The sequence below is a fragment of the Anoplopoma fimbria genome, chromosome 1 (assembly GCF_027596085.1).
Source record: "Anoplopoma fimbria isolate UVic2021 breed Golden Eagle Sablefish chromosome 1, Afim_UVic_2022, whole genome shotgun sequence".
Classification (NCBI taxonomy): domain Eukaryota; kingdom Metazoa; phylum Chordata; class Actinopteri; order Perciformes; family Anoplopomatidae; genus Anoplopoma; species Anoplopoma fimbria.
In genome coordinates, this window is record NC_072449.1 from 26,291 (window position 1) to 54,268 (window position 27,978).

At 42.3% G+C, this 27,978-nt stretch overlaps 1 protein-coding gene across 13 annotated transcripts; it reads right to left on the reverse strand.

Moving 5' to 3' along the window:
- Positions 1 to 555: 555 nt before the first annotated feature.
- Positions 556 to 27,299, reverse strand: cdk16 (cyclin-dependent kinase 16). 13 transcript variants are annotated; one of them, XM_054605344.1, is made up of 18 exons: positions 27,176 to 27,299; positions 25,100 to 25,258; positions 23,512 to 23,664; positions 21,786 to 21,904; positions 21,009 to 21,137; positions 20,789 to 20,845; positions 19,245 to 19,359; positions 18,686 to 18,780; positions 18,226 to 18,288; positions 16,578 to 16,713; positions 10,518 to 10,638; positions 8,026 to 8,123; positions 7,820 to 7,925; positions 7,081 to 7,123; positions 4,359 to 4,449; positions 4,192 to 4,266; positions 3,748 to 3,838; positions 2,489 to 3,631 (listed from the first exon to the last, which is right to left on the reverse strand). In XM_054605344.1, the coding sequence occupies exons 2-18, from the start codon at positions 25,209 to 25,211 to the stop codon at positions 3,562 to 3,564; spliced, it is 1,674 nt and encodes a 557-aa protein (XP_054461319.1). In that variant the 5' UTR covers positions 25,212 to 25,258; positions 27,176 to 27,299; the 3' UTR covers positions 2,489 to 3,561. The 13 variants fall into 13 exon arrangements, 11 of the variants coding, with proteins under 11 accessions (XP_054461315.1, XP_054461318.1, XP_054461316.1 ...); XM_054605345.1 differs by having other exon boundaries at positions 2,491 to 3,631; positions 16,590 to 16,713; XR_008531444.1 differs by lacking the exons at positions 25,100 to 25,258; positions 27,176 to 27,299 and adding an exon at positions 556 to 2,357 and having other exon boundaries at positions 2,629 to 3,631; positions 23,512 to 24,822.
- Between the last annotated feature and the right edge of the window lie 679 nt (positions 27,300 to 27,978).

Here is a 27,978-nt window from a genome sequence, read left to right on the forward strand (position 1 = left end):
CATCAATAGGTTCTAGTCACATTATTATAGTAAACTAGTGCCTTCATCAATAGGTTCTAGTCACATTGGGCATCATCAGCTCAGCACTAACATTGCTTAACATGGCTATCTGAAGCTTCACTTTGACTCCGCCCCCTCTGACATCACGTCCTGTGAAATCAGAAGCTCCAGTTCTTCTCGGATTTCCTGCCTTCAAAGAGAATTCATCAGTTGGAGTGTCAGCGGACTGAAGTTAAATGTTTTAAAGTCACACATTGATCTAAATAAAGGAATATATATTTATATCTAAATCACTTCAATATGTTGAACACTAAATATTGGATTGCAGCGATATTCATGCTGTGACATTTCCTTGTTTTTGTACTTTTAACACCTTGGAGATGTTCTTGTTTCCTCCCTCTGATTAATAATCAAACGGGACCCATACATTCAGTTTTACATCAGAGTTCTACTGATCAGCAAAAAATGTATCCACTGTTAATCAATATATCTTTTTTTATGGGAGCTGTATATTTCTAACTTTTCTCATACAAACATTTACATATGTCACTTTTACAGCAGATTAAAGTCTCATTATTAACTGATCAATCACTATTGTCTTCTGATCAATATTTCTCTACAGCTAAAAAATAGAAACAGCAAGTTTGTTTGAAAACTCTTAGTGCTCCCAAACCTGTCAATACAACAAACAAAAACGTTTTTTAAAGAAATCCCTTTGACTGAAGGACAAACTATTTCAAACTGACAAACTGCAGGCAAAGCCAAGCCCAGTGTAACATAAGCCCCGCCCAGTGTAATATAAGCCCCCAATATCAAATAGGCCCCGCCCTTTGTCTACTCTCAGCTGAAGCTTTGTTATACTCCTGTTTGGTGCTGTAGTGCGAACCTCCACAGATGGCACACGACCACGAGAAAAAATAAATAACATAAACAAAGGTTGAACATCCTGTAAACGATTTAATTTGACTTAAAAGTATTTACTCAAATGTATATTTTTAACATCTCCTGTTCCTAAAGTATCTAAAAACTGATTGACCTTCTTTTATAATCCTAAAATAAATATTGTTTTTATCGGTGAATATTTGTGACAGTCATGTGATCGCCAAGAACGGCGACCTCTAGGAAAGCCTACACCCACCATATAAACTACGCTAAGCCCCGCCCCAGTCTCAGATAAACCCCGCCCCGTCTCAGAGAAGTGGATGTCACTGAGGCTCTGCTGACATCACATCGTATTCTTCTGATTCCTGAATAAAAACAATTAAACCTGTTAGAATGAAATGATCTGTCCCAGCTGTTCACCTCAGACTCTAAGTATAACTGTATACAAAATTACATTATCACTGTATATTTTACAGTATTACTACATATATTACCAGTATTAGAGTATACAGTCTGTGTACAACACACATGCAGAACAGCAGAAACCAGTTTCACACTTTTATAGTAAAACAGTCAAACTTTCTTTTCTGCAGATTTCAGTTTGAATCAAAATAGTTTCTAATAGTCAGTTTTTAATAAATAACATTAGTGTAAATGTAGTACTGTACTGTTAATGTAGTACCATACTCCGAATGTAGTACTGTACTGTAAATGTTAGACTGTACTGTGAATGTAGTACTGTACTGTGAATGGAGTACTGTACTGTAAATGTTAGACTGTACTGTGAATGGAGTACTGTACTGTAAATGTTAGACTGTACTGTGAATGGAGTACTGTACTGTAAATGTTAGACTGTACTGTGAATGGAGTACTGTACTGTGAATGTAGTACTGTACTGTGAATGGAGTACTGTACTGTAAATGTTAGACTGTACTGTGAATGGAGTACTGTACTGTAAATGTTAGACTGTACTGTGAATGGAGTACTGTACTGTGAATGTAGTACTGTACTGTGAATGGAGTACTGTACTGTGAATGGAGTACTGTACTGTAAATGGAGTACTGTACTGTGAATGGAGTACTGTACTGTGAATGTAGTACTGTACTGTGAATGGAGTACTGTACTGTGAATGGAGTACTGTACTGTGAATGGAGTACTGTACTGTGGCATAAACAAAAACAGCAGCTCCAAAGTAATTATTAAGACAATCAACTTTAAAAAAAGGAAGCATTCTCTGGATTCTTTTTTCTTTTACTTTAGTCACAGTTCATATTTAGAGTACCAGCAGTCTGCAGCACTTCCTGTCTGAAATGATGATGAACTTTGTTTGTAGGTTTAATTCTCCATTTTAAATAAAACAAATACCATTTTAGTGCACTCCAAATGAATGGCAAGTTATTAATGTGCTCTAACGGTGCACAGTGCTGCACACACTGCAGGTGTTCACACAGGTTTCACCTGAATACAGGTCTCACCTGTATTCATATACCTGTAGGTATCACCTGAATACACCTGTATTCAGGTGATACCTGTATTCAGGTGATGTATTCAGGTGATACCTGTATTCAGGTGAAACCTGTATTCAGGTATCACCTGTATTCAGGTGAAACCTGTATTCAGGTGATACCTGTATTCAGGTGAAACCTGTATTCAGGTATCACCTGTATTCAGGTGATACCTGTATTCAGGTGAGACCTGTATTCAGGTGAAACCTGTATTCAGGTGAAACCTGTATTCAGGTGAGACCTGTATTCAGGTGATACCTGTATTCAGGTGATACCTAACAGTCATTTGTGTTGAATCTGAAAATGGAAGACAGAATTCACATTCAAGCATCTGTTCTGTTCAACAACCTTTAGCTCATTCATCCGTCCATCGGTTCCTGTACTGAAGTGTCTGATGCTGGTAGTTACAACTTGCTGTTAACTGATTGGTCGGATGGCTGTTGGGATCCATTATTGCATTAATCTGTCCGTCTGAGGAAACAGCAAGCTGCCATTTGCTTCTCTTCTTCTCTGAGTTAAAAATAATTTCAGTGCTTACTTTCTTTTCTTCTTATTTTGTTTTACTTCCTGTTCTTGTTTAACTCCTCCAGAAAAGATAAATTGACCAGCATCTCTGTTTCTTTCAGTTTCCCTTTGTTCCTGAACCCCCCTCCACCATGATGTCAGAAGATCAGGCCACGCCTCCACCATGATGTCAGAGTAGCAGGCCACGCCTCCACCATGATGTCAGAAGATCAGGCCACGCCTCCACCATGATGTCAGAAGATCAGGCCACGCCTCCACCATGATGTCAGAAGATCAGGCCACGCCTCCACCATGATGTCAGAAGATCAGGCCACGCCTCCACCATGATGTCAGAGTAGCAGGTCACGCCCCCACCATGATGTCAGAAGATCAGGCCACGCCTCCACCATGATGTCAGAAGATCAGGCCACGCCTCCACCATGATGTCAGAGTAGCAGGCCACGCCTCCACCATGATGTCAGAAGATCAGGCCACGCCTCCACCATGATGTCAGAGTAGCAGACCACGCCTTTACCATGATGTCAGAAGATCAGACCACGCCTTTACCATGATGTCAGAAGATCAGACCACGCCTTTACCATGATGTCAGAAGATCAGACCACGCCTCCACCATGATGTCAGAGTAGCAGACCACGCCTTTACCATGATGTCAGAAGATCAGACCACGCCTCCACCATGATGTCAGAGTAGCAGACCACGCCTCTTTGCCGGACTTGTCACTGGACAGAAAAAGTTGTGATTCTAAATAAAAACAATGCATTTAACTCGACAAATATTTTTTCTGGTCTTTTTTACATTTAAGCTTTACATCTTAAAAACAACAGAACCATCTAACCATAAAGCGACTGTTGTTCTGGAGCTTACAGTCATATCACATGATCTTCCTCTATGGATGGTGCTGCTCATTGTCATCGATCTGTAGATATCTGTAGGTCAAGAATTAACTTTGTGATATGATCAAAAGCTCCAGAACAGCTATTAATCAATTAAGATCAGCTCATTTATTGTTTTTCACTCAATAACGTCTTTGTTGTTAGTCTTCAGATGTTTGAAAAAGCAGTAATTATGTCTGAATAATGCTAAATAATAAAGAAATAGTACATTAATCATTGTGCTTCACAGAGGAAGATGTGTCTTAGTTCATCATGGAGGCAGATACAGGTGAGTTCAGGCGAGCCAAAGGTTGGGGTGAGACTTTCAGTTGTAATGGTTAGAGTTAGGGGAATGCATAATGTCTCACAAGTATAGGAAGACTTAAACCTGTGCGTGCGTGTGTTACCTGCATCAGAGGTGAGTGTTGGTCTGATTGTTTCTTTTTCGAGTTGAATCTCTGGCAGACTGAAAATGGACATTGCTGAAACAACATTGAGAGTGACTTAGTGATGTCACAGCACACAGTGACACCACAGATTAAAAACAGGGGTCAAAGGTTGTGTTTAAACTTACTGTCGAGAAGCGTCATGACTCTGTTTCCAAGGTTACTGAAATAACGATGATTCATTGACTCGGCTGCTGAGATCCTCTTCTTCCCTTCAAACTAAAGTTTTAATACAAACAAAATGTTTGTTTTATTGTAAGAAACAACAAAGTTACTGTTCATTTGTTCAGACATCATGAGGTCACTTCCTATCCTCTCATTTATATCCGCTGCATAGGCACAAAACAGGGACTGAAAACGGCGTACCGTAGGTTAACCCCCAACCCTAACCGTTAGGTTAACCTCTAACCCTAACCGTTAGGTTAACCTCTAACCGTTAGGTTAACCTCTAACCCTAAGCGTTAGGTTAACCCCTAACCCTAACCGTTAGGTTAACCCCTAACCCTAACCGTTAGGTTAACCTCTAACCGTTAGGTTAACCTCTAACCCTAAGCGTTAGGTTAACCCCGTTAGGTTAACCCCTAACCCTAACCGTTAGGTTAACCCCTAACCCTAACCGTTAGGTTAACCCCTAACCCTAACCGTTAGGTTAACCTCTAACCCTAACCGTTAGGTTAACCCCTAACCCTAACTGTTAGGTTAACCCTTAACCCTAACCGTTAGGTTAACCTCTAACCCTAACGGCGTTAGGTTAACCCCTAACCCTAACTGTTAGGTTAACCCTTAACCCTAACCGTTAGGTTAACCTCTAACCCTAACGGTTAACGTTAGGTTAACCCCTAACCCTAACTGTTAGGTTAACCCTTAACCCTAACCGTTAGGTTAACCCCTAACCGTTAGGTTAACCCCTAATCCTAACGGGTTAGGTTAACCCCTAATCCTAACCGTTAGGTTAACCCCTAATCCCCCTAACCTAACGGGTTAGGTTAACCCCTAATCCCGTAAACCCCTAATCCTAACCCTAACCGTTAGGTTAACCCCTAATCCTAACCGTTAGGTTAACCCCTAATCCTAACCGTTAGGTTAACCCCTAATCCTAACCCTAACCGTTAGGTTAACCCCTAATCCTAACCCCGCTTCCCAGGTTAACCCCTAATCCTAACCCCGCTTCCCACACCAAATTAGTGATCTAAAAAAGAAAACGTTGACGGGAGAAAGATGGCACCTGAACAGAAACTCATGGGTCCATTTCTTATGGAGACACAGATGCTAAGGAATGTAAATGTAAATCGTTTTATGTAAAATTATTAATTTTTTCAGCCATTAATATTCCATAACCACTTTTCAATTGTAAAAGATATAAGCCAATTAAGATGCTCAATCTGTCAATACCGTTCATTTATCACAGAGTACTAGTTTTAATATAGGTTTTGTACGTACTATTAATAATATTAATATTAACTGCAACTCTAATAGACCACATGGTGGCGCCGTAATAGCCTTACCTTCCACTGATTACGCAGGCGGGATCACATATCACACTGAAAATAATACTTCATGGCATTAGCACACTTTCTAAAAGTGCACACTTTGGAATGCCGGCCCTCTCGCACCCTGAGTCCAATTTATTTGAAAGTCTCAATACGTTCCACAAAAAAGTGGTTTGCAGACAAAGGGTTTGAATCAGGGATTTCCACTAGCGACAACATTTATGATTTGTTGTCTTTTGCCAGGGCTCATGAATCATTATTGGACCAAGCTTATAAAAACATTAAGCTTGTTGATATCTCATTGCCTTCTGAAGATATTCAACAATCAACTTCAAAAGGGCGTTGCTCAGCACACCATTTAGACCTAACTCAACAGAACGAAATGTCAACATGGTACCTGACACAAACCCTGACAGCTTAATTAAATTGACCACTAGGGGGAGCTACAAATGCAATAATTGAGCGTGGCACAATACAAATTGGACTATAAATCAGGAATTGTTTCTCCAATCAATACAACACTAGCATGAAATGCTTCATGATAATGTAGTAAAAGTACTTTGAAATGGCTCAATAGGAGGCCCCACTAATTCCAATCATGTGCATAGGCCATAAATCAATGACAGTTTGTCCAAACATCACCAAACTTGCTAAATATTTTAAATTAAGCTCTTGAAAGATGTCCCAAAATGACAAGACATATGACTGGCGGCATTTTGAGTGTGCACTTACTGAAAGACTTCATATGTTGTGATGATGAATCAATAGTGTGATTGGTCTCACTCTGTCTTTAGAGAGTTAAACCAGCTGACGTGACTTTACTTAGCATTGTGAAGCCCAAACCTGCTGCTGTTACCTGAGGTCAGAAGTTTGGCAGTTCAGCTGCTTCCTGCTGTTGAGTCAAAAAGGGATTGAACCCAAAATGGATGCTAATGGCTATATTTATTATGATTATTATGATTCTGATTATTATTATTTTTTAGGGGACACGTCTGATTTGGGTTACGCCATGAGATGCATATCAAAACACCGGCTATCAATGAAAAATGTTTGTCCAATAGTTACAAAATGTCACAGGAATGTTGAGAAAAATGTCAAACCATACGTGTAAATCGCCACCAGTTCCAAGTTTGGCTCAAATCCCGGAATCAGATATTTATAAATATTTATTAATTATGTTTTGATTAAAAACTATTACATTGATTATTAATTGTATTATGAATAGCAGTAGTAGTACTAGTAGGAGTATTATCATCATTATAATAATAACTATTATTATACTATTATTGCAATTTAATAAATCTGTCCATTTCAGAATCTGAAATGGAAACAGAAAAAACACATTGACACGTTTACTGACCTGCAGGAACTTTGACAACAGCTCCACTCCTTCACTGCTGAGCCTGAACATCACACAGACCAAAACAGTCACGTGTTAGGGTTAGAGTTCAAAACACCCCGGACGCAATGAAGACCAGCTACTGCTCACATACAGCCAATCACATCATCCTTAACCCTAACCCAATCATAATAACCCTAACCCAACCACATCAACCCTGACCCAATAACATCAACCCTAACCCAATCACATCATCCTTAACCCAACCACATCAACCCTGACCCAATAACATCAACCCTGACCCAATAACATCAACCCTGACCCAATCACATCAACCCTGACCCAATCACATCAACCCTGACCCAATCACATCAACCCTAACCCAATCACATCAACCCTAACCCAATCACATCAACCCTAACCCAATCACATCAACCCTAACCCAATCACATCAACCCTAACCCAATCACATCAACCCTAACCCAATCACATCAACCCTGACCCAATCACATCATCCTTAACCCTAACCCAATCACATCAACCCTGACCCAATCACATCAACCCTGACCCAATCATCATCCTTAACCCTAACCCAATCACATCAACCCTGACCCAATCACATCAACCCTAACCCAATAACATCAACCCTGACCCAATAACATCATCCTTAACCCTAACCCAATCACATCAACCTACTACACCTCACACTGGACTACACCTGTAGTACAGTTGTATACCTGTGTGTAGTACAGATGTTTACCTGGGAGTGTGGTTACTCAGTCTCTCAGCTCGGTAGAGAGGATAGTTTTGCGCCACAAATTGGTCATTAGAACTGATCCCAGACCAGCTCTGCTCTGTGGGAGTACCTACACAAGAAATAAACACAATATACATTAAACATAAAAAATGCATTAAGTATACACAGCTTTCTATAGGTGAACATAACAGAAGCTGAATGCTCCTCACCCAGGAGTTTGAAGATGAAGTGAAGCTCCTCCTCCACTGTGGAACCAGGAAACAGAGGTCGACCTGTCATCATCTCATAGAAGATACAACCAACACCCCTACAGAGACAGACAGAGGGACACACAGGTAAAGAGAAAGGCAAGAAGACGGAAAGACAGAGAGACAGACAGGTAAAGAGAAAGCCAGAAAGACGGACAGACAGAGAGACAGACAGGTAAAGAGAAAGGCAGGAAGATGGACAGACAGAGAGACAGACAGGTAAAGAGAAAGGCAGGAAGACGGACAGACAGAGAGACAGACAGGTAAAGAGAAAGGCAGGAAGATGGACAGACAGAGAGACAGACAGGTAAAGAGAAAGGCAGGAAGATGGACAGACAGAGAGACAGACAGGTAAAGAGAAAGGCAGGAAGATGGACAGACAGAGAGACAGACAGGTAAAGAGAAAGGCAGGAAGACGGACAGACAGAGAGACAGACAGGTAAAGAGAAAGGCAGGAAGATGGACAGACAGAGAGACAGACAGGTAAAGAGAAAGGCAGGAAGATGGACAGACAGAGAGACAGACAGGTAAAGAGAAAGGCAGGAAGACGGACAGACAGAGAGACAGACAGGTAAAGAGAAAGGCAGGAAGACGGACAGACAGAGAGACAGACAGGTCGTTAGAGTGTGGATCTCTGTAAAACTGATTACTTGATCTTATGCAGCAGGTAACCTCCTGGTCCAATAAAGGGAAGCCAATAAGGAAGTGTCTTAAAGCTGCATTCTCTCTCCTGTCCACCAGGGGGCGACTCCTCTGGTTGTATAGAAGTCTATGAGAAAATGACTCTACTTCTCTCTTGATTTATTCCCTCAGTAAACATTGTAAACATGAGTTTATGGTCTCAGCTACCAGCTAGAAAGCCAACATTATGGTAGCAAGGTTCAAAGTTAATAACACTGTGCAAAGTTGACAAACAGTAAATATAATTTAACAATATGTTCAACAACAGAACCTATTCATCCAATCAGAACAAAGCCTTTCCCGGACCACTGATGGATTTATAGACCTTTTCCACAAGCCCTTCCATCGGCCCTCTTAAGATCAGAGCTAGGAAGACGAATGCAGACCCCTGCTGAATGAGTTCCTGCGCTCTGCTAGAAGTCTCCTATGAAATATATAAGGAGCTCATAATCAGGTACCAATCGTTAAGGATGCAACGTTTAAATACCTCTTAGGTATCATCACCAAGAGCAGTCACAACTCCAGGATCCTGTTCCATATCATAGACTCCATAATTAACCCCTCTGCTGGGTCTCAGTATGAGGGTAAACATCTCACACCCTATCAAAGATCTCTCACTGGCTATTGTGGCCCTTCCTGCCTTAAATCATTTCTGCCCAGTTTCTTTAATCCTGCTTGGGCGCATAGTTGCAGGCTAAAGCCCACTAGCTGTCAGCTTGATGTAATTCCATCGAAGCAGACAATCCTAGATTACCGATAATCCTTAACAGTTCTCTAGCAACAGGTACGTTCCCCTGTTGTTTTTAGCGTGCCATATTTCAGCAACTCCTTAAGAAGCCCGGTCTTGACACGGCTATCACAAGTAGTTTTAGGATAATTTCTTTGCTTTATTTCTTATCTTAGGTTTTAGGGAAAGTTATTTAAATCCGATTCTGCCCCTTTTGAAACAAAACACTATATTTGAGAAATCCTAGTCAGTGTTCTGTGAACACCATAGCACAGAGACAGCTTAGCTAAGAGTGAAAAATGACATCTGTCCTGCCGATGTTGGTAAATGTTATATCTTAATGGGTAAAAGCGTCTGCTAAATGACTGTAATGTAATGTAATGTAATGTAATGTAATGCTTCTAAATCTCATTGTCACCGACTTGAGAATCTGGACGAGATTTCTGGGTCTGCCCTTGATTGGTTCCACTCCCAAATTTCAAATAGAAGCTTCACTGTTTCCATTGGCAGCCGATCCTCTACACTAGCAAATATCTCATGTAGGATTCCACAGAGTTCAGTTTTAGGATCACTTCTCTTCGGTCTTTACATGTGGAAATGTCTGAAGGTTTTCAGAACCATCTCCAAAAATCAGGCATTTCCTTTCTCTCTGTCCTAGAGAGTTGTTCATGCACTAATATCATCCAGGCTGGACAACTGTAACCCCTTAAACACCCAAGTCATCCTTGGGTGTTTAAGGGTTACATGGGCATTCCATTTTATATGATGGTATTTATCTGTTAGACCATGGGAGATTCACTCAGAGACTGACTGTTTCCTCTGTATTTGTGTAATTCGAATTGTCTTAATTTTTATTTTTGTATTTACAGTAGAAGTGCATTACTATGTGTTACATTAGTGTCTTATGATACAAAGTGAGGATTTGTATTTGTATATTGTCCCCATGTAAACTGTGTGGACCCCAGAAAAATAGCTACTGTGATGCAAAAGCTTATGGGGATCTCAATTAAAAAAAAGAAAACTACAACAGAGCGACTGTACTGACCACATGTCGATATGAGTGGAGTAGTTAGTGCTGCCCAACAGGATGTCCGGCGGTCGGTACCACAGCGTCACCACCTCATTAGAGTACGTCTTTGTTGGGATTGATTTTGCTCGTGCTAGACCTAAAACACACACAAGACCCTAGAGTCATCAGCAACATCAGCAACATTACAATATGACATTGCACTAATTTGGGAGAAACTTTCCTCCAAAGTAATTTACAATAAGGTCATTTATCCTCAACTGTAGAAAATGTAGAAGTAATCAAAAGCTGAAGGGCACCTTTCTCAAATCAACTAATAAGCATGTTAAGACATGAGACGGTTATATAATAGTGTGTCTATGAGTAGAGAGGCTGTCTGTAGGTAGAATGTGTCTGTAGGTAAAGAGTGTCTCTAGGTAGGGAGTGTCTGTAGATAGAGTGTCTGTAGGTAAAGAGAGTCTGTAGGTAGAGAGTGTCTGTAGGTAGAGAGTGTCTGTAGGTAAAGAGTCTGTAGGTAAAGAGTCTGTAGGTAGAGAGTGTCTGTAGATAGAAAGTGTCTGTAGGTAGGGAGTGTCTGTAGATAGTGTCTGTAGGTAAAGAGAGTCTGTAGGTAGAGAGTGTCTGTAGGTAGAGAGTGTCTGTAGATAGAAAGTGTCTGTAGGTAAAGAGTCTGTAGGTAGAGAGTGTCTGTAGGTAGAGTGTCTGTAGGTAGAGTGTCTGTAGATACAGAGTGTCTGTAGGTAAAGAGAGTCTGTAGGTAAAGAGTGTCTGTAGGTAGAGTGTCTGTAGGTAAAGTGTGTCTGTAGGTTAAGAGTGTCTGTAGGTTAAGAGTGTCTGTAGGTAAAGAGAGTCACCGTAGGTAGAGTGTCTGTAGATAGAAAGTGTCTGTAGGTAAAGAGAGTATATGGAGATAGCAAGTGTCTGTAGGTAGAGAGTCTGTAGGTAAAGAGTGTCTGTAGATAGAAAGTGTCTGTAGGTGTCTGTAGGTAGAGAGTGTCTGTAGATAGAGAGTGTCTGTAGGTAGAGAGTGTCTGTAGGTCTGTAGGTAAAGAGTGTCTGTAGATGTGTCTGTAGGTAGAGAGTCTGTAGGTAAAGAGTGTCTGTAGATAGAAAGTGTCTGTAGGTAGAGAGTGTCTGTAGGTAAAGAGTGTCTGTAGATAGAACGTGTCTGTAGGTAGAGAGTGTCTGTAGGTAGAGAGTGTCTGTAGGTAAAGAGTGTCTGTAGATAGAAAGTGTCTGTAGGTAGAGAGTCTGTAGGTAAAGAGTGTCTGTAGATAGAACGTGTCTGTAGGTAGAGAGTGTCTGTAGAGAGAGTGTCTGTAGGTAGAGAGTCTGTAGGTAAAGAGTGTCTGTAGATAGAAAGTGTCTGTAGGTAAAGAGTGTCTGTAGGTAAAGAGTGTCTGTAGATAGAACGTGTCTGTAGGTAGAGAGTGTCTGTAGGTAGAACGTGTCTGTAGGTAGAGTGTCTGTAGGTAAAGAGTGTCTGTAGATAGAACGTGTCTGTAGGTAGAGAGTGTCTGTAGGTAAAGAGTGTCTGTAGATAGAGAGTGTCTGTAGGTAGAGAGTGTCTGTAGGTAGAGAGTGTCTGTAGGTAAAGAGTGTCTGTAGATAGAGAGTGTCTGTAGGTAAAGAGTGTCTGTAGATAGAAAGTGTCTGTAGGTAGAGAGTCTGTAGGTAAAGAGTGTCTGTAGATAGTGTCTGTAGGTAGAGAGTGTCTGTAGGTAGAGAGTGTCTGTAGATAGAACGTGTCTGTAGGTAAAGAGTGTCTGTAGGTAGAGAGTGTCTGTAGGTAGAGTGTCTGTAGGTAGAGAGTCTGTAGGTAAAGGGTGTCTGTAGATAGAACGTGTCTGTAGGTAGAGAGTGTCTGTAGGTAGAGAGTGTCTGTAGATAGAACGTGTCTGTATGTAGAGAGTGTCTGTATGTAGAGAGTGTCTGTAGGTAGAGAGTGTCTGTAGGTAGAGAGTCTGTAGGTAAAGAGTGTCTGTAGATAGAAAGTGTCTGTAGGTAAAGAGTGTCTGTAGGTAAAGAGTGTCTGTAGATAGAACGTGTCTGTAGGTAGAGAGTGTCTGTAGGTAGAACGTGTCTGTAGGTAGAGTGTCTGTAGGTAAAGAGTGTCTGTAGATAGAATGTGTCTGTAGGTAGAGTGTCTGTAGGTAAAGAGTGTCTGTAGATAGAACGTGTCTGTAGGTAGAGAGTGTCTGTAGGTAGAGAGTGTCTGTAGGTAAAGAGTGTCTGTAGATAGAGAGTGTCTGTAGGTAAAGAGTGTCTGTAGATAGAAAGTGTCTGTAGGTAGAGAGTCTGTAGGTAAAGAGTGTCTGTAGATAGTGTCTGTAGGTAGAGAGTGTCTGTAGGTAGAGAGTGTCTGTAGATAGAACGTGTCTGTAGGTAAAGAGTGTCTGTAGGTAGAGAGTGTCTGTAGGTAGAGAGTGTCTGTAGGTAGAGAGTCTGTAGGTAAAGAGTGTCTGTAGATAGAAAGTGTCTGTAGGTAGAGAGTCTGTAGGTAAAGAGTGTCTGTAGGTAGAGAGTGTCTGTAGGTAGAGAGTGTCTGTAGGTAGAGAGTGTCTGTAGGTAGAGAGTGTCTGTAGGTAGAGAGTCTGTAGGTAAAGAGTGTCTGTAGATAGAAAGTGTGTAGGTAAAGAGTGTCTGTAGATAGAACGTGTCTGTAGGTAGAGAGTGTCAGTAGTCAGTGTGCGTCTCTCTATTCATAGTTTTCAGTCACGTGACCTGCGCGGTGACCTGGAGGGGAAATGAACGGGCCAACATGGCGGTTAGCGCTGGACCGTCAATAGAGACGCAGAAATAGCCGGTCACTTCTCTTCCTGTTTCAATCCACAAATGTTTGAAACACCTCTCAATTGAAGAAAAACAAAGACATCAGATCAAACGGTATGTTTCTGGTTCTTGTCCGTTTAGGAGACTGTTACTATCACTGTTTAACTAAAGAGTGATAACAGAAAAACACTGCTCACAGTAAACGTTTGAAGAGGTTTATTAAACACAGGACATACTTTCTGACATGTATGCATGCATATTTTCAGCAGATATAATAGATTATAATTACCCGTTTCTCATAGCTAATACTGATAAGATAAACGATCATTTCCCAGTCTTTCATTTTAAAAATAAGTGCACATAACCTGTAGCTTAAGCACACCTCCGGGTAAGAAAGGCTCAGATGTAGTGAGCAAAAATAGATGATTTAATATTCCAAGGCTCCAAATGAATCAAATCTAACTGAGATCACTGTCGATTATTTTATAGATTAATCAGTTACTTGTTTGGTCTATAAAATGTAAGAAATGGTGAAAATGTCGATGTCTTTCCCTCTTCTTGCTGGCTGATGTGTGTGAGGACAGCGTTGTTTTGCCCTCCAAGGGGGCGTTCCCCTAAGGAGGCGACGTCACGTGAAAACTATGAATAGGTGTCTTGTGCCTCTGAAGATTATCTCCTGTGTTTTGAGAGGTTTGAGTAGGACATCGTCGTGGATCACCATGGAAACGTGTTGTTGACACTGTCCAGGTAAAGGTCTGCCCCCCCCCCCCCCCCCCCTCCATCAGTCATGTGATCCTACAGTTTGATAATGTGATGAAACATTAGCAGTGGACAGTGTTTTGAGGGGGACGAGCTGTTATTGACACAACCAGCCTGCTGATATGGAACCGACAGAACCAAAGGACAAGATAAAGGTTCATCTACTGATTCATCTCTGAGAGCAGAAGTCTGGTTCTGTTGTCATGGGTTCAGAGAGGACACAGAGTTTTCATGCTCTCCTGGGGCTGTGAGGACAGGGTTGATTTGCTGAATGAGGTATTATGGGCTGTCACACCAGACCCGCTCCTCTTTGGCTTCAGAATGGAGGCGCTGATGTTGTCATGGCAGCTGGAATTCAAGCATTGAGGTGTTGAAGATGGTTTTGAGGCGACCAACTCTGACGGTTCCTTCAGATACTGACTCCAGCACCTCCCTGCTTCTCTCAGAGCTCCCGCTGGTTTCAAACCTCATCCCAAAGGTCGCTGGTTCATTGGTTGGTTTCTGTGATGACGGTGTTTACGTGGCACACCGGTCATGTTTTTCATCGTTTCCTACATTTTTTGGGGGCGTTGCCAGCCTTGAATACTCCAGGTGTCTCGTTGTGTATCCGTTGCGTCCCTGAGTTTGCCTCTCGGTTCCTCCTCTTCTTTGCAGCTCCAAAGTGTCCTTGAAGGCATCACTGTGAGGCCCCGCCTTCATCCTACGGGGATGACATCACTCCTCCACTTACCCAAATCATCCACAAAAGACACACACAATCAAATCCAAGGGATTTATTAACATGAAAACATACATATGCCCCCACCAGAGGGTTGGTACCGGAGCTTTAAAGCAACTTCTTCACAGGCCAGGTGCACCTGGTTGAGCAATGCAGCACACCTGTGCAGGGTTACTAGAGAGTGGGAAGGGCCATGGTCAGAGTGGGATGTTGGTAAACGTTGGTGAGGTTGATGTTACATTCATCCGGAGTATTTCCATTCCTTGTTCAACAGCTTACAATCTGTTTCATGGATATGGATCATAGCAGGTGGTGCTGGTCTTGATATCCATTAATGCAGTCTCCTCCTAATTCCCCCCTCCTGCCTGTTAGTCGTCTTTATTTCCAGGTGATGCTAGCTAGCAGCGCTGGTGTAGCTCGATGGTTGATCCCACTTTGTTCCAGAGAAGAGAAGCAGGTGGCACATATAAACCAGGTCCATTAAACAGTAGACCATCTACTAACTACCCTGTTCTCCAGACTGGCTACAAACAATACAGCCGCAGATCATATGAAGAAATGTTGAACATACAAGACTGTTTAAGACCAGGGATGCAAGATGCCAGCCGAGTAGCACCATGTATGGGTTCTTTAACCTGATTAATAACTCCTGAATCAAATCTGACAGCAATTCATCTAAAAGCTTTTGATGTATTTTATTCTGGTGTGCAACTTTTAGGGAGGATGATTTATTTATCCACGATGAAGATTTTAGCAAGAACAACATATCCTGGATTAATAAAGTGATCAGTGTGATTTAGAAACTCTTTATATCTTCAAGTGACTAGCGACACCTTTAGCAACTTAATCAGACCACTGATCAGTCAGTCAGTAGTTATGGGCCAGTCAGTCAACAGGTATGGGCCAGTCAGTCAACAGGTATGGGCCAGACAGTATATATGTATGGGAAATGACTGATATCTGTCACTTTTGCAAATATAACTGTAACAGACCAAAGTTATTTTCCGGATATCCTCCTCTGTCGCTCTCCCAGAGGTTCCCTCCATTTTTTAGGGGAGTTTTTCCTGTGCCGATGTGAGGGTCTAAGGACAGAGGATGTGAGGACAGAGGATGTGAGGGTCTAAGGACAGAGGATGTGAGGGTCTAAGGACAGAGGGTCTAAGGGCAGAGGATGTGAGGGTGTAAGGACAGAGGATGTGAGGGTCTAAGGGCAGAGGATGTGAGGGTCTAAGGACAGAGGATGTGAGGGTCTAAGGACAGAGGATGTGAGGGTCTAAGGGCAGAGGATGTGAGGGTCTAAGGACAGAGGATGTGAGGGTCTAAGGGCAGAGGATGTGAGGGTCTAAGGGCAGAGGATGTGAGGGTCTAAGGACAGAGGATGTGAGGGTCTAAGGACAGAGGATGTGAGGGTCTAAGGGCAGAGGATGTGAGGGTCTAAGGACAGAGGATGTGAGGGTCTAAGGGCTATACAAAATAAACTGAATTGAAGTACCTTAAATATAAATTTGAATCAACATAAGTTTTTACACACACACTGTCCACTAACAACAGCAGTAAACAGAAGTAGCGAACTCGACTGGCGACTATGGCTCAGTGGAGAGCAGGGTCGTCCTCCAATCAGAGGATCGGCGGTTCGATCCTCCATGTCCATGAGTCCTTGGGCTGAGCAACACACTTAACCCCAAAGTGCTCCCGCAGCTGTTCCTGTGGTGTATCTGTGTGAATGAATGTTAACTAGTGTCCTGGTGGGTACCCCCCCCCCCCCCCCATCAGTGTGTGAACTGGTCTGAATGTGTGAATGATGACATGTAGTGGAAAAGTCCATTTACCATTTAACTCACCAAAGTCTGCCAGTTTGAGCTCTCCTCGCTCGTTGATCAGCAGGTTTTGTGGTTTCAGGTCTCTGTGGAGAACCTTCCTCCGATGACAGTACGACAAACCTCTCAACAGCTGGAACAGGAAGAGCTACGGAGACAAAAACAGTACGCTGGTAATCCGGACAAATACAGACACACTAATGGAAACTAAAGAGCTGAGGACCCAAAAACTAAAAACCAAGAATCATAGGTCGAGTTTTAAACAGTTTCACATCAAATAAATCCAGTCAGGGTTCAGGTGTTTCCTCCGCTGGAGCTCATCTCTAACATGAGCTCAAGAGACTTAGGAAAGCTTTTCTTCAGATCTCAATCCCAGACCTCTGCAAGAATGTTAGTTTAAGCAAGGTCCTTTTTAAGCAAGATACTTGAGAAAGTTGTTTTTACCAGATAAATATATTTTTAAATCAGAGCAACATCCTAGAATAATTCCACTCAGGTTTCAGAGCTAACCCCGGCACAGAGGTAGTCAGGGACTTGAGACTCAGGACTGAAGGTAAAGACCTGGTCCACCATTCAATTTTCCTGAACCAGCTTCAGTACTGGGTTATAAACTGTCTCCCAACATACATGACAGGAAGACAATTCTATGTTCATCTTGGGGAACATGTGTTATTGATATATGGTGTAACTTCAGGTGTTGTTCTCACTAAACAACTTCCTCTAGGTGATGTCATCAGGGAACATAACGTTAGCTTCCGTTGCTACATGATGACACACAACCTGCTGAGTTAAACGGTGAATATGCCTATTAGCAGTAAACATGGATGAATTAGGATTTCTTAATTGACTGAGGACTACAAAGAAATTATAATAGTTGGCCCTGAAAATCTAAGAGGGATGCTTTACTGGATAAACATGGTCATCTCACTCACCTGACTAAAGTCTGGGTTTATCTTGGACTTTGACTAAGCATTTGTGGCCCATATTAATAAAGAGACCATCTCAAGTAGACTGGACTTGTACTGGTCTTTATAAAAATCTTTTGAGAGGCTGAAACTCTTCCAAAACAAACAAAGAGAACACATCAGTCGGCCCAAAGCCTCCACAATAGATTTAAAGTCCCTTGTGTACAAAGCTCATAACTTCTTAGGAATGGCCTTTCTTTATGTGTACAAAGTACCACGTCTGTCTTTAGAATCATCTTTTATATATTTAAACACTTTGATGTCTAAAATTTTTTTTATTTTATTATCTATTTTCAATTATTGTATTTTAAATGTTAAATTTTTTCCAGTTTTTATTAATCTGTTGACTTTTTTTACTTGGACTCAAAATGAAAATGCAAGTTTTCTGTTTTTATTTATTTTATCTGTAAAAGAAAGGTTTTCTGTTTTTAGTTATTTTATCTGTAAAAGAAAGGTTTTCTGTTTTTAGTTATTTTATCTGTAAAAGGAAGGTTTTAACCCTAACCCATCTGTACAGCACTTTGAGCTACAGAGTGCATGACATGTGCTGTATAAATAAAGATTAGTAGTAGTATTCATAATACTGTTAATTTATCTTTAATATTTGTTAATAACCAAAATGATATAAACTATATATAAATATACACAAACAGCCGTATTAGTAGTACTGACAGGTACATTCAAACTTTTCTCACTTTGACGTTGTGAACATTGATGATGTTTCCACAGTCGTCCAGGTACTGTTTCAGATCTTTGTCCTGAAACACAAGAGAGACACCATTAACTGTGTGTGAGTGAGCCTGTGTGTGTGTGTTTGTATGTGTGTGTGTGTGTGTGTGTGTGTGTGTGAGAGTGAGCCTGTGTGTGTGTGTGTGTGTGTGTGTGTGTGTGTGTGTGTGTGTGTGTGAGTGAGCCTGTGTGTGTGTGTGTGTGTGTGTGTGTGTGTGTATATGTGTGTGTATGTGTGTGTCTGTGTGTGTATATGTGTGTGTTTGTATGTGTGTGTGTGTGTGTGTGTGTGTGAGAGAGTGAGCCTGTGTGTGTGTGTGTGTGTGTGTGTGTGTGTGTGTGTGTGTGTGTGTGTGTACATGTGTGTGTCTGTGTGTGTATATGTGTGTGTCTGTATGTGTGTATGTGTCTGTGTGTGTGTCTCACCAGATACTCAAACACCAGTGTGAGGGACTTCTGTGTGTGGATGATGTCGTGAAGCGTGACGATGTTTGCGTGTTTCAGATCCTTCAACAGAGACACTGAAGAAGAACACACACATTATTACACACACATTCATACACACACATACACATTATCACACACACATACACATTATCACACACACATACACATTATCACACACACACACACACACGCCTCCGGCCTACTGATACTAATAATGAGGTATCAGTACTAACAGTGATACTGTAATACTCCTGATACTATTAGTAGTACTGTTAATGAGGTATCAGTACTAACAGTGATACTGTAATACTCCTGATACTATTAGTAGTACTGTTAATGAGGTATCAGTACTAACAGTGATACTGTACTACTACTGATACTAGTAATGAGGTATCAGTACTAACAGTGATACGGATATAATCATATGTTGTGGTGTTTGTCACACTAAACTGTTAGGGTAGTAGGCTTAACTGTAGTATTAGCATTGTATTAGAGTATTGTAGTGTAGTCCTACTTCTGTAGTATACATAAGTACTACCTTCTCTGATAGCAGTACATGGAGCTCCTTCTTCATGTTCCAATCGAATCTCCTTCAAGGCCACAAGGTTCTCGGTCAGTTTACTGCGACCTTTATACACTGTAGCGTAAGTCCCCTGCAGAAAGACAGGGTGAGAGTGAGACAGGTGAGAGGGAAAGTAGAAAGGGACAGGTGAGACCGACAGGCCAAGAGAGACAGGTAGAGAAGGGCAGGTAGAAAGAGACAGGTAGAAAAAGACAGTTAGAAAGAGACAGGCAGAAAGAGACAGCTGGAATGGACAGGCAGAGAGAAGGGCAGGTAGAAAGAGACAAGTAGAAAGAGACAAGTAGAAAGAGACAGGTAGAGAAGGGCAGGTAGAAAGAGACAGGTAGAAAGAGACAGGTAGAAAGAGACAGGTAGAGAAGGGCAGGTATAAAGAGACAGGTAGAAAGAGACAAGTAGAAAGAGACAAGTAGAAAGAGACAGGTAGAGAAGGGCAGGTAGAAAGAGACAGGTAGAAAGAGACAGGTAGAAAGAGACAAGTAGAAAGAGACAGGTAGAGAAGGGTAGGTAGAGAAGGGTAGGTAGAAAGAGACAGGTAGAAAGAGACAGGTAGAAAGAGACAGGTAGAAAAGGCCAGGTAGAGAAGGGTAGGTAGAAAGAGACAGGTAGAAAGAGACAGGTAGAAAGAGACAGGTAGAAAGAGACAAGTAGAAAGAGACAGGTAGAGAAGGCCAGGTAGAGAAGGGTAGGTAGAAAGAGACAGGTAGAAAGAGACAGGTAGAAAGAGACAGGTAGAGAAGGGCAGGTAGAGAAGGGCAGCTAGAAAGAGACAGGTAGAAAGAGACAGGTAGGGAATGGCAGGTATAAAGAGACAGGTAGAAAGAGACAAGTAGAAAGAGACAAGTAGAAAGAGACAGGTAGAGAAGGGCAGGTAGAAAGAGACAGGTAGAAAGAGACAGGTAGAAAGAGACAAGTAGAAAGAGACAGGTAGAGAAGGGTAGGTAGAGAAGGGTAGGTAGAAAGACACAGGTAGAAAGAGACAGGTAGAAAGAGACAGGTAGAGAAGGCCAGGTAGAGAAGGGTAGGTAGAAAGAGACAGGTAGAAAGAGACAGGTAGAAAGAGACAGGTAGAGAAGGGCAGGTAGAGAAGGGCAGCTAGAAAGAGACAGGTAGAAAGAGACAGGTAGAGAAGGGCAGGTATAAAGAGACAGGTAGAAAGAGACAAGTAGAAAGAGACAAGTAGAAAGAGACAGGTAGAGAAGGGCAGGTAGAAAGAGACAGGTAGAAAGAGACAGGTAGAGAAGGGCAGGTAGAAAGAGACAGGTAGAAAGAGACAGGTAGAAAGAGACGGGTAGAGAAGGGCAGGTAGAGAAGGGCAGGTAGAAAAAGACAGGTAGAAAGAGACAGGTAGAGAAGGGCAGGTAGAGAAGGGCAGGTAGAAAGAGACAGGTGGATGGGACAGGTGGAAATGAACAGGTGAGACAGACATGTAGGCAGAGAGACAAATAGAGACAGTTTGGTCTGTTCACATCAACACAATTCATACAATCATGAGTCCTCACCTCTCCCAGTTTGTCCAGTTTGATGTACGTCTCCAGTTTCCCAAAACCAATCTCTGACTGGAGACACAAAACAGACAGATGGACACAAAGTGACAGACAGACACAGACAGACAGACAGAGACAGACAGACAGGAGATCGTTAATATGATCTGTATTAAGACACCAAATACTAATAATACGTTTCAGTAGAAACAGGACCAGTGAAAGCAGTTAGGCGTACCAGGGACACTCTACGTAGTCGTCTGCTGATTGGCTCCTCAAACAGAGCTGGACCAATCAGATTAAACTTCTCCAGGTAACCGTCTGGAAGACGAATGTCGGCCGGTAATGAGAGACGTTTGTTAATGTCCTGAAACACAACAAAAGCAGGAGTCAGGGATGTCAACATGAACCTCACAGAGTCTAAAGACAGAGTTCAGGACTAAAGACACAGTTCTGGACTAAACTAAAGACAGAGCTTAGGACTAAAGACAGAGTTCACAACTAAACTAAAGACAGAGCTTAGGACTAAAGACAGAGTTCACAACTAAACTAAAGACAGTGTTCAGGACTAAAGACAGAGTTCACAACTAAACTAAAGACAGAGCTTAGGACTAAAGACAGAGTTCACAACTAAACTAAAGACAGAGCTTAGGACTAAAGACAGAGTTCACAACTAAACTAAAGACAGTGTTCAGGACTAAAGACAGAGTTCACAACTAAACTAAAGACAGTGTTCAGGACTAAAGACAGAGTTCACAACTAAACTAAAGACAGAGCTTAGGACTAAAGACAGAGTTCACAACTAAACTAAAGACAGTGTTCAGGACTAAAGACAGAGTTCACAACTAAACTAAAGACAGAGCTTAGGACTAAAGACAGAGTTCACAACTAAACTAAAGACAGAGTTCAGGACTAAAGACAGAGTTAACAACTAAACTAAAAACGGGGTTCAGGACTAAATCCCTCCATCCGGACTGTTGTGTATGTGTGTGTTTTAGTGTGTACAGGTGTGTACCTCAGTTGCGATCTTCTTGTTTCTCAGTCTCACTCTCACTGGACTCAGAACGTTGTCTGAAGAAGAAGCCGGATCACTTTCTCTATCTGAACTTATCTTTACATCCTCATGGACGATCTCTGAAAGTACAGAAACATACACGAAGAGAACATAAACAGAATATGACAGCAGTAGAGAAGTGTGTGTGGCTGCCATCGCTGGGTCTCCAAACATTGGTTCAATAGGTAAAATGCAATAAATAGAGACATACTATTGTGTATTCTCAGACGCAACAGGCTTAATACACATGAATCTTGTTTACGTTCTAAAGTAGGCTAGATGTTAGCGGAGGTTTGTTGAGAGCGGCTGAGCTTGAGAATCGAATATGGATACGATACGACCTGCACCCCCTGCCTTAAATGAATCACGTTGAATTACAAAGTAGATTGACACGTTGTTCTCTAAGGATTTGCTCCCCTACTCAGTCTTTGAGAATTAGAGCTTTGGCGCTATGTTGGACACTTTGGAACTGGTCTCCAACGGAACCAAAGCTAAAGTCATTGAACCACTGAGGAAAGCGGTATGATGGTAGTAACACGCTATAACTGCCATCCGGTACTCAGAACATGCTGAATTCTGGGTTTGTACTATGAGGATGCTGCTACAGGACAAATCTGATTAATTTTCCGGTTGGTTCTCTTTGCAGTGGTTTGAAATGTAACCCTCCAGTTGACACATATCTTCTATTTTTTTTTTTACTAATATTGAATTTAAGGCCAACACGCCCATGGAGCCAAAGTTTAACTCAATTTAAGGCCAACACGCCCATGGAGCCAACGTTTAACTCAAATTAAGATCAACACTCCCATGGAGCTAAAGTTTAACTCAATTTAAGGCCAACACGCCCATGGAGCTAAAGTTTAACTCAATTTAAGGCCAACACGCCCATGGAGCTAAAGTTTAACTCAATTTAAGGCCAACACTCCTATGGAGCTAAAGTTTAACTCAATTTAAGGCCAACACGCCCATGGAGCCAACGTTTAACTCAATTTAAGGCCAACACGCCCATGGAGCTAAAGTTTAACTCAATTTAAGGCCAACACTCCTATGGAGCCAAAGTTTAACTCAATTTAAGGCCAACACTCCTATGGAGCCAAAGTTTAACTCAATTTAAGGCCAACACTCCTATGGAGCTAAAGTTTAACTCAATTTAAGGCCAACACTCCTATGGAGCCAAAGTTTAACTCAATTTAAGGCCAACACTCCTATGGAGCCAAAGTTTAACTCAATTTAAGGCCAACACTCCTATGGAGCCAAAGTTGGGTGTAAGTACATTTGCTACCTACTCAACATGGCCGCTGTCTTAAACTAGAAGAAACAGCAGCGCTACACTGAAATCCTCTGCGCTCCTTGGTGAGGAACATGATGGTGACAAAACACTGTTGATGAAATATTGAGTGAATTTGATTTAAGATATTATTAATAATAATAATAATCTTTATTTATATAGCACATTTCATACAGACTATGCAGCTCTAAGTGCTGTACATTTGAAAAAAGTAAAAGATAAAAAAAAAAAAATAGTAACAGAATAACATGTTTGTACAGAGCAACAACTAGTACAGTCCAGAAAATGTCAGCATATAAATAAAACTGAAAAACATATTACATTTGTAGTATTAGTACCCAGTCGAGCCGTGTGGTTCAGGTAGTGCAGTATTTGTACATGTATTTGTAGTATTAGTACCCAGTCGAGCTGTGTGGTTCAGGTAGGAGCTCAGACTTCGTCCGAGGCCTCCAGGTTTCCGTAGGGAGCTGCTGTAGGACTGAAGAAGACGAACTGAAGAAGACGAACCTCGAACCTTCAAAACTCCAGAAGAACCACGAAGAGACACCACCTCTGAAACATGGTGATGATGTGGTGATGGAGGGATGATGAAGAGGTGATGGAGGGATGATAAAGAGGTAATGGAGGGAAGATGAAGAGGTGATGGAGAGGTGATGGAGGGATGATGAAGAGGTGATGGAGGGATGATGAAGAGGTGATGGAGGGATGATGAAGAGGTGATGGAGGGATGATGAAGAGGTGATGGAGGGATGATAAAGAGGTAATGGAGGGAAGATGAAGAGGTGATGGAGAGGTGATGGAGGGATGATGAAGAGGTGATGGAAGGATGATGAAGAGGTGATGGAGAGGTGATGGAGGGATGATGAGGTGATGGAGGGATGATGGAGAGGTGATGGCGGGATGATGAAGAGGTGATGGAAGGATGATGAAGAGGTGATGAGGTGATGGAGGGATGATGAAGAGGTGATGGAGGGATGATGAAGAGGTGATGGAAGGATGATGAAGAGGTGATGGAAGGATGATGAAGAGGTGATGGAGGGATGATGAAGAGGTGATGGAGGGATGAAAAAAAGGAGTAAAAAGAAAACAAAACAAACATGTGTCATCACATCACAGCAGCGGATTGATTTACTGATCAATTGATAGTTCTAACAGATAACCAATCCAACCAACCAATCAGACCAAAGGGAGGAGTCTGTAAAGGCCCTGTGATGTCACTGTGTGAGTGTTATTAGAGGAGCTGTAGTATCTCTTCTAAGTACACTGAGTACTTCAGTCTGTTATTAGAGGAGCTGTAGTATCTCTTCTAAGTACACTGAGTACTTCAGTCTGTTATTAGAGGAGCTGTAGTATCTCTACTAAGTACACTGAGTACTTCAGTCTGTTATTAGAGGAGCTGTAGTATCTCTTCTAAGTACACTGAGTACTTCAGTCTGTTATTAGAGGAGCTGTAGTATCTCTACTAAGTACACTGAGTACTTCAGTCTGTTATTAGAGGAGCTGTAGTATCTCTTCTAAGTACACTGAGTACTTCAGTCTGTTATTAGAGGAGCTGTAGTATCTCTTCTAAGTACACTGAGTACTTCAGTCTGTTATTAGAGGAGCTGTAGTATCTCTTCTAAGTACACTGAGTACTTCAGTCTGTTATTAGAGGAGCTGTAGTATCTCTTCTAAGTACACTGAGTACTTCAGTCTGTTATTAGAGGAGCTGTAGTATCTCTTTCTAAGTACACTGAGTACTTCAGTCTGTTATTAGAGGAGCTGTAGTATCTCTTCTAAGTACACTGAGTACTTCAGTCTGTTATTAGAGGAGCTGTAGTATCTCTCTACGTCTGTTATTAGAGGAGCTGTAGTATCTCTACGCAACCATCACCAGAGCAATGCATCCTGGGAAAGTTGGGCTGTGAATGATCCAGTTAATAGAAAAAGACACATTTGTCGCCTTCGAAGGACGCCGCCCTGAACTGTGTGCGTGTGTGTCTGTTACCTGAGTCACTGTGTGATGTCACTTCCTGGTTGATGGTGTCACTCAGCGTCCCGTCCCCTCCCCTCCCCAGGGTGAATGACAGCTGCCGTTTGATCTTCCTCATCCTCTCCATAAGGGGGGACGGGGGGGCGTGGCGCTAAGGGGGCGGGGCAGCCACACCTGGGCAGGTAAACACAGGATTATATGCAATGTTGGGTTTCAGGACACGCTGCACTTAAAGAAGAGAACAGTGAGGTCACAGAGGAAACACTCATTGATCGTCTTCACCTGATCAATCAATCAATCAAAAACATCCAGGTTCACTCTGAAACCGCTGATTCATTCTGTGGTGACTGTAGGAGCTGTGTTCTCTGCTCTGTAGGTTCTCTGCTCTGTAGGTTCTCTGCTCTGTAGGTTCTCTGCTCTGTAGATTCTCTGTACGTTCTCTGCTCTGTACGTTCTCTGTTCTGTACGTTCTCTGTTCTGTACGTTCTCTGTTCTGTACGTTCTCTGCTCTGTACGTTCTCTGCTCTGTACGTTCTCTGTTCTGTACGTTCTCTGTTCTGTACGTTCTCTGTTCTGTACGTTCTCTGTTCTGTACGTTCTCTGTGGCCTATGTGGGATTTCTGTGTGTTCTCTGTGGTCTATGTGTATGTTCTCTGTATGCTCTCTGTGTGTTCTGTGTGTTTTCTATGTTCTTTACGTTTTTTATTTGTGTTCTTATACACGTCTATATCCTGCAATAACTGTCAACTGTGTGAGGAGGACGGGGCCCGTCTATGTCCTGCAATAACTGTCAACTGTGTGAGGAGGACGGGGCCCATCTATGTCCTGCAGTAACTCATGTGTGAGGAGGACGGGGCCCGTCTATGTCCTGCAATAACTGTCAACTGTGTGAGGAGGACGGGGCCCATCTATGTCCTGCAATAACTGTCAACTGTGTGAGGAGGACGGGGCCCGTCTATGTCCTGCAGTAACTCATGTGTGAGGAGGACGGTAAACTCATGTGAGGAGGACGGGGCCCGTCTATGTCCTGCAGTAACTCATGTGTGTGAGGAGGACGGGGCCCGTCTATGTCCTGCAGTAACTCATGTGTGAGGAGGACGGGGCCCGTCTATGTCCTGCAGTAACTCATGTGTGAGGAGGACGGGGCCCGTCTATGTCCTGCAATAACTGTCAACTGTGTGAGGAGGACGGGGCCCATCTATGTCCTGCAATAACTGTCAACTGTGTGAGGAGGACGGGGCCCGTCTATGTCCTGCAGTAACTCATGTGTGTGAGGAGGACCCGTCTATGGGGCCCCGTCTATGTCCTGCAGTAACTCATGTGTGAGGAGGACGGGGCCCGTCTATGTCCTGCAGTAACTGTCATGTGTGAGGAGGAGGACGGGGCCCGTCTATGTCCTGCAGTAACTGTGTGTGAGGAGGACGGGGCCCGTCTATGTCCTGCAGTAACTCATGTGTGAGGAGGACGGGGCCCGTCTATGTCCTGCAGTAACTCATGTGTGTCCTGCAGGAGGAGGACGGGGCCCGTCTATGGCCCGTCTATGTCCTGCAGTAACTCATGTGTGAGGAGGACGGGGCCCGTCTATGTCCTGCAGTAACTCATGTGTGTGAGGAGGACGGGGCCCGTCATGTCCTGCAGTAACTCATGTGTGAGGAGGACCCGTCTATGGGCCCGTCTATGTCCTGCAGTAACTCATGTGTGTGAGAGGAGGACGGGGCCTATGTCCTGCAGTAACTCATGTGTGATGTGTCCTGCAGGAGGACGGGGCCCGTCTATGTCCTGCAGTAACTCATGTGTGTGAGGAGGACAGGGCCCGTCTATGTCCTGCAGTAACTCTCATGTGTGTGATGTGTGAGGAGGACGGGGCCCGTCTATGTCCTGCAGTAACTCATGTGTGTGAGGAGGACGGGGCCCGTCTATGTCCTGCAGTAACTCATGTGTGAGGAGGACGGGGCCCGTCTATGTCCTGCAGTAACTCATGTGTGTGAGGAGGACGGGGCCCGTCTATGTCCTGCAGTAACTCATGTGTGAGGAGACGGGGCCCGTCTATGTCCTGCAGTAACACTGATCTCGGACGTGTGCATTACTCACTGGGGGTTGTCCCGGGCTGTCCCGGTCTGTCCCGGTCTCCTTCAGGCTGACAGGTCGGGTCTCTGCTCCCAGTAGTCTGCAGCCATGTTGCTCCGCGTATCCGCCTCTCCGGGGCGTGACGTCACAACGCGCCCTGTACGTTGATGATTAAACACAATAAACACAATAAACACATTAAACCTTTATTGAACATTTATTCAAACAAACCTTTATTGAACATTTATTCAAACCTTTATTGAACATTTATTCAAACCTTTATTGAACATTTATTCAAACCTTTATTGAACATTTCATTTAAACCTTTGATTAAAAAATAAACATGTGCACAGGTATTTGTACAAACACAAGTGTTTTTATTTATAGTCATAAATTGTATGGAAACATTGACAGAAATAATAATAATTATATATACATATATATACACACATATATACACACATATACATACACATATATATATATATATATACACACATATATACACACACATACACATATATACATACATATATATACACACATATACATACACATATATATATACATACATACATATACACACACATATACATATATACACACACACATATATACATACATACATATATATATACACACATATACATACATACATATATACACACACATATATATATACATATATATACACACACATATACATACATACATATATATACACACATATATATATACATACATATATATATATATACACACATATACATACATACATATATATATATATATATATATATATATATATATATATATATATATATACA

Coding starts and splice junctions, on each gene's coding strand:
- cdk16 (XM_054605340.1), bottom strand. CDS start 24,211: ATGTTTGTTTTGTTTTCTTTTTACTCCTTTTTTTCATCCCTCCATCAC. Junction 18,289..18,685: donor CACTGGTGTTTGAGTATCTG/GTGAGACACACA, acceptor CTTGTGTTTCAG/GACAAAGATCTGAAACAGTA. Junction 7,926..8,025: donor CTTCATCTTCAAACTCCTGG/GTGAGGAGCATT, acceptor TTTCTTGTGTAG/GTACTCCCACAGAGCAGAGC.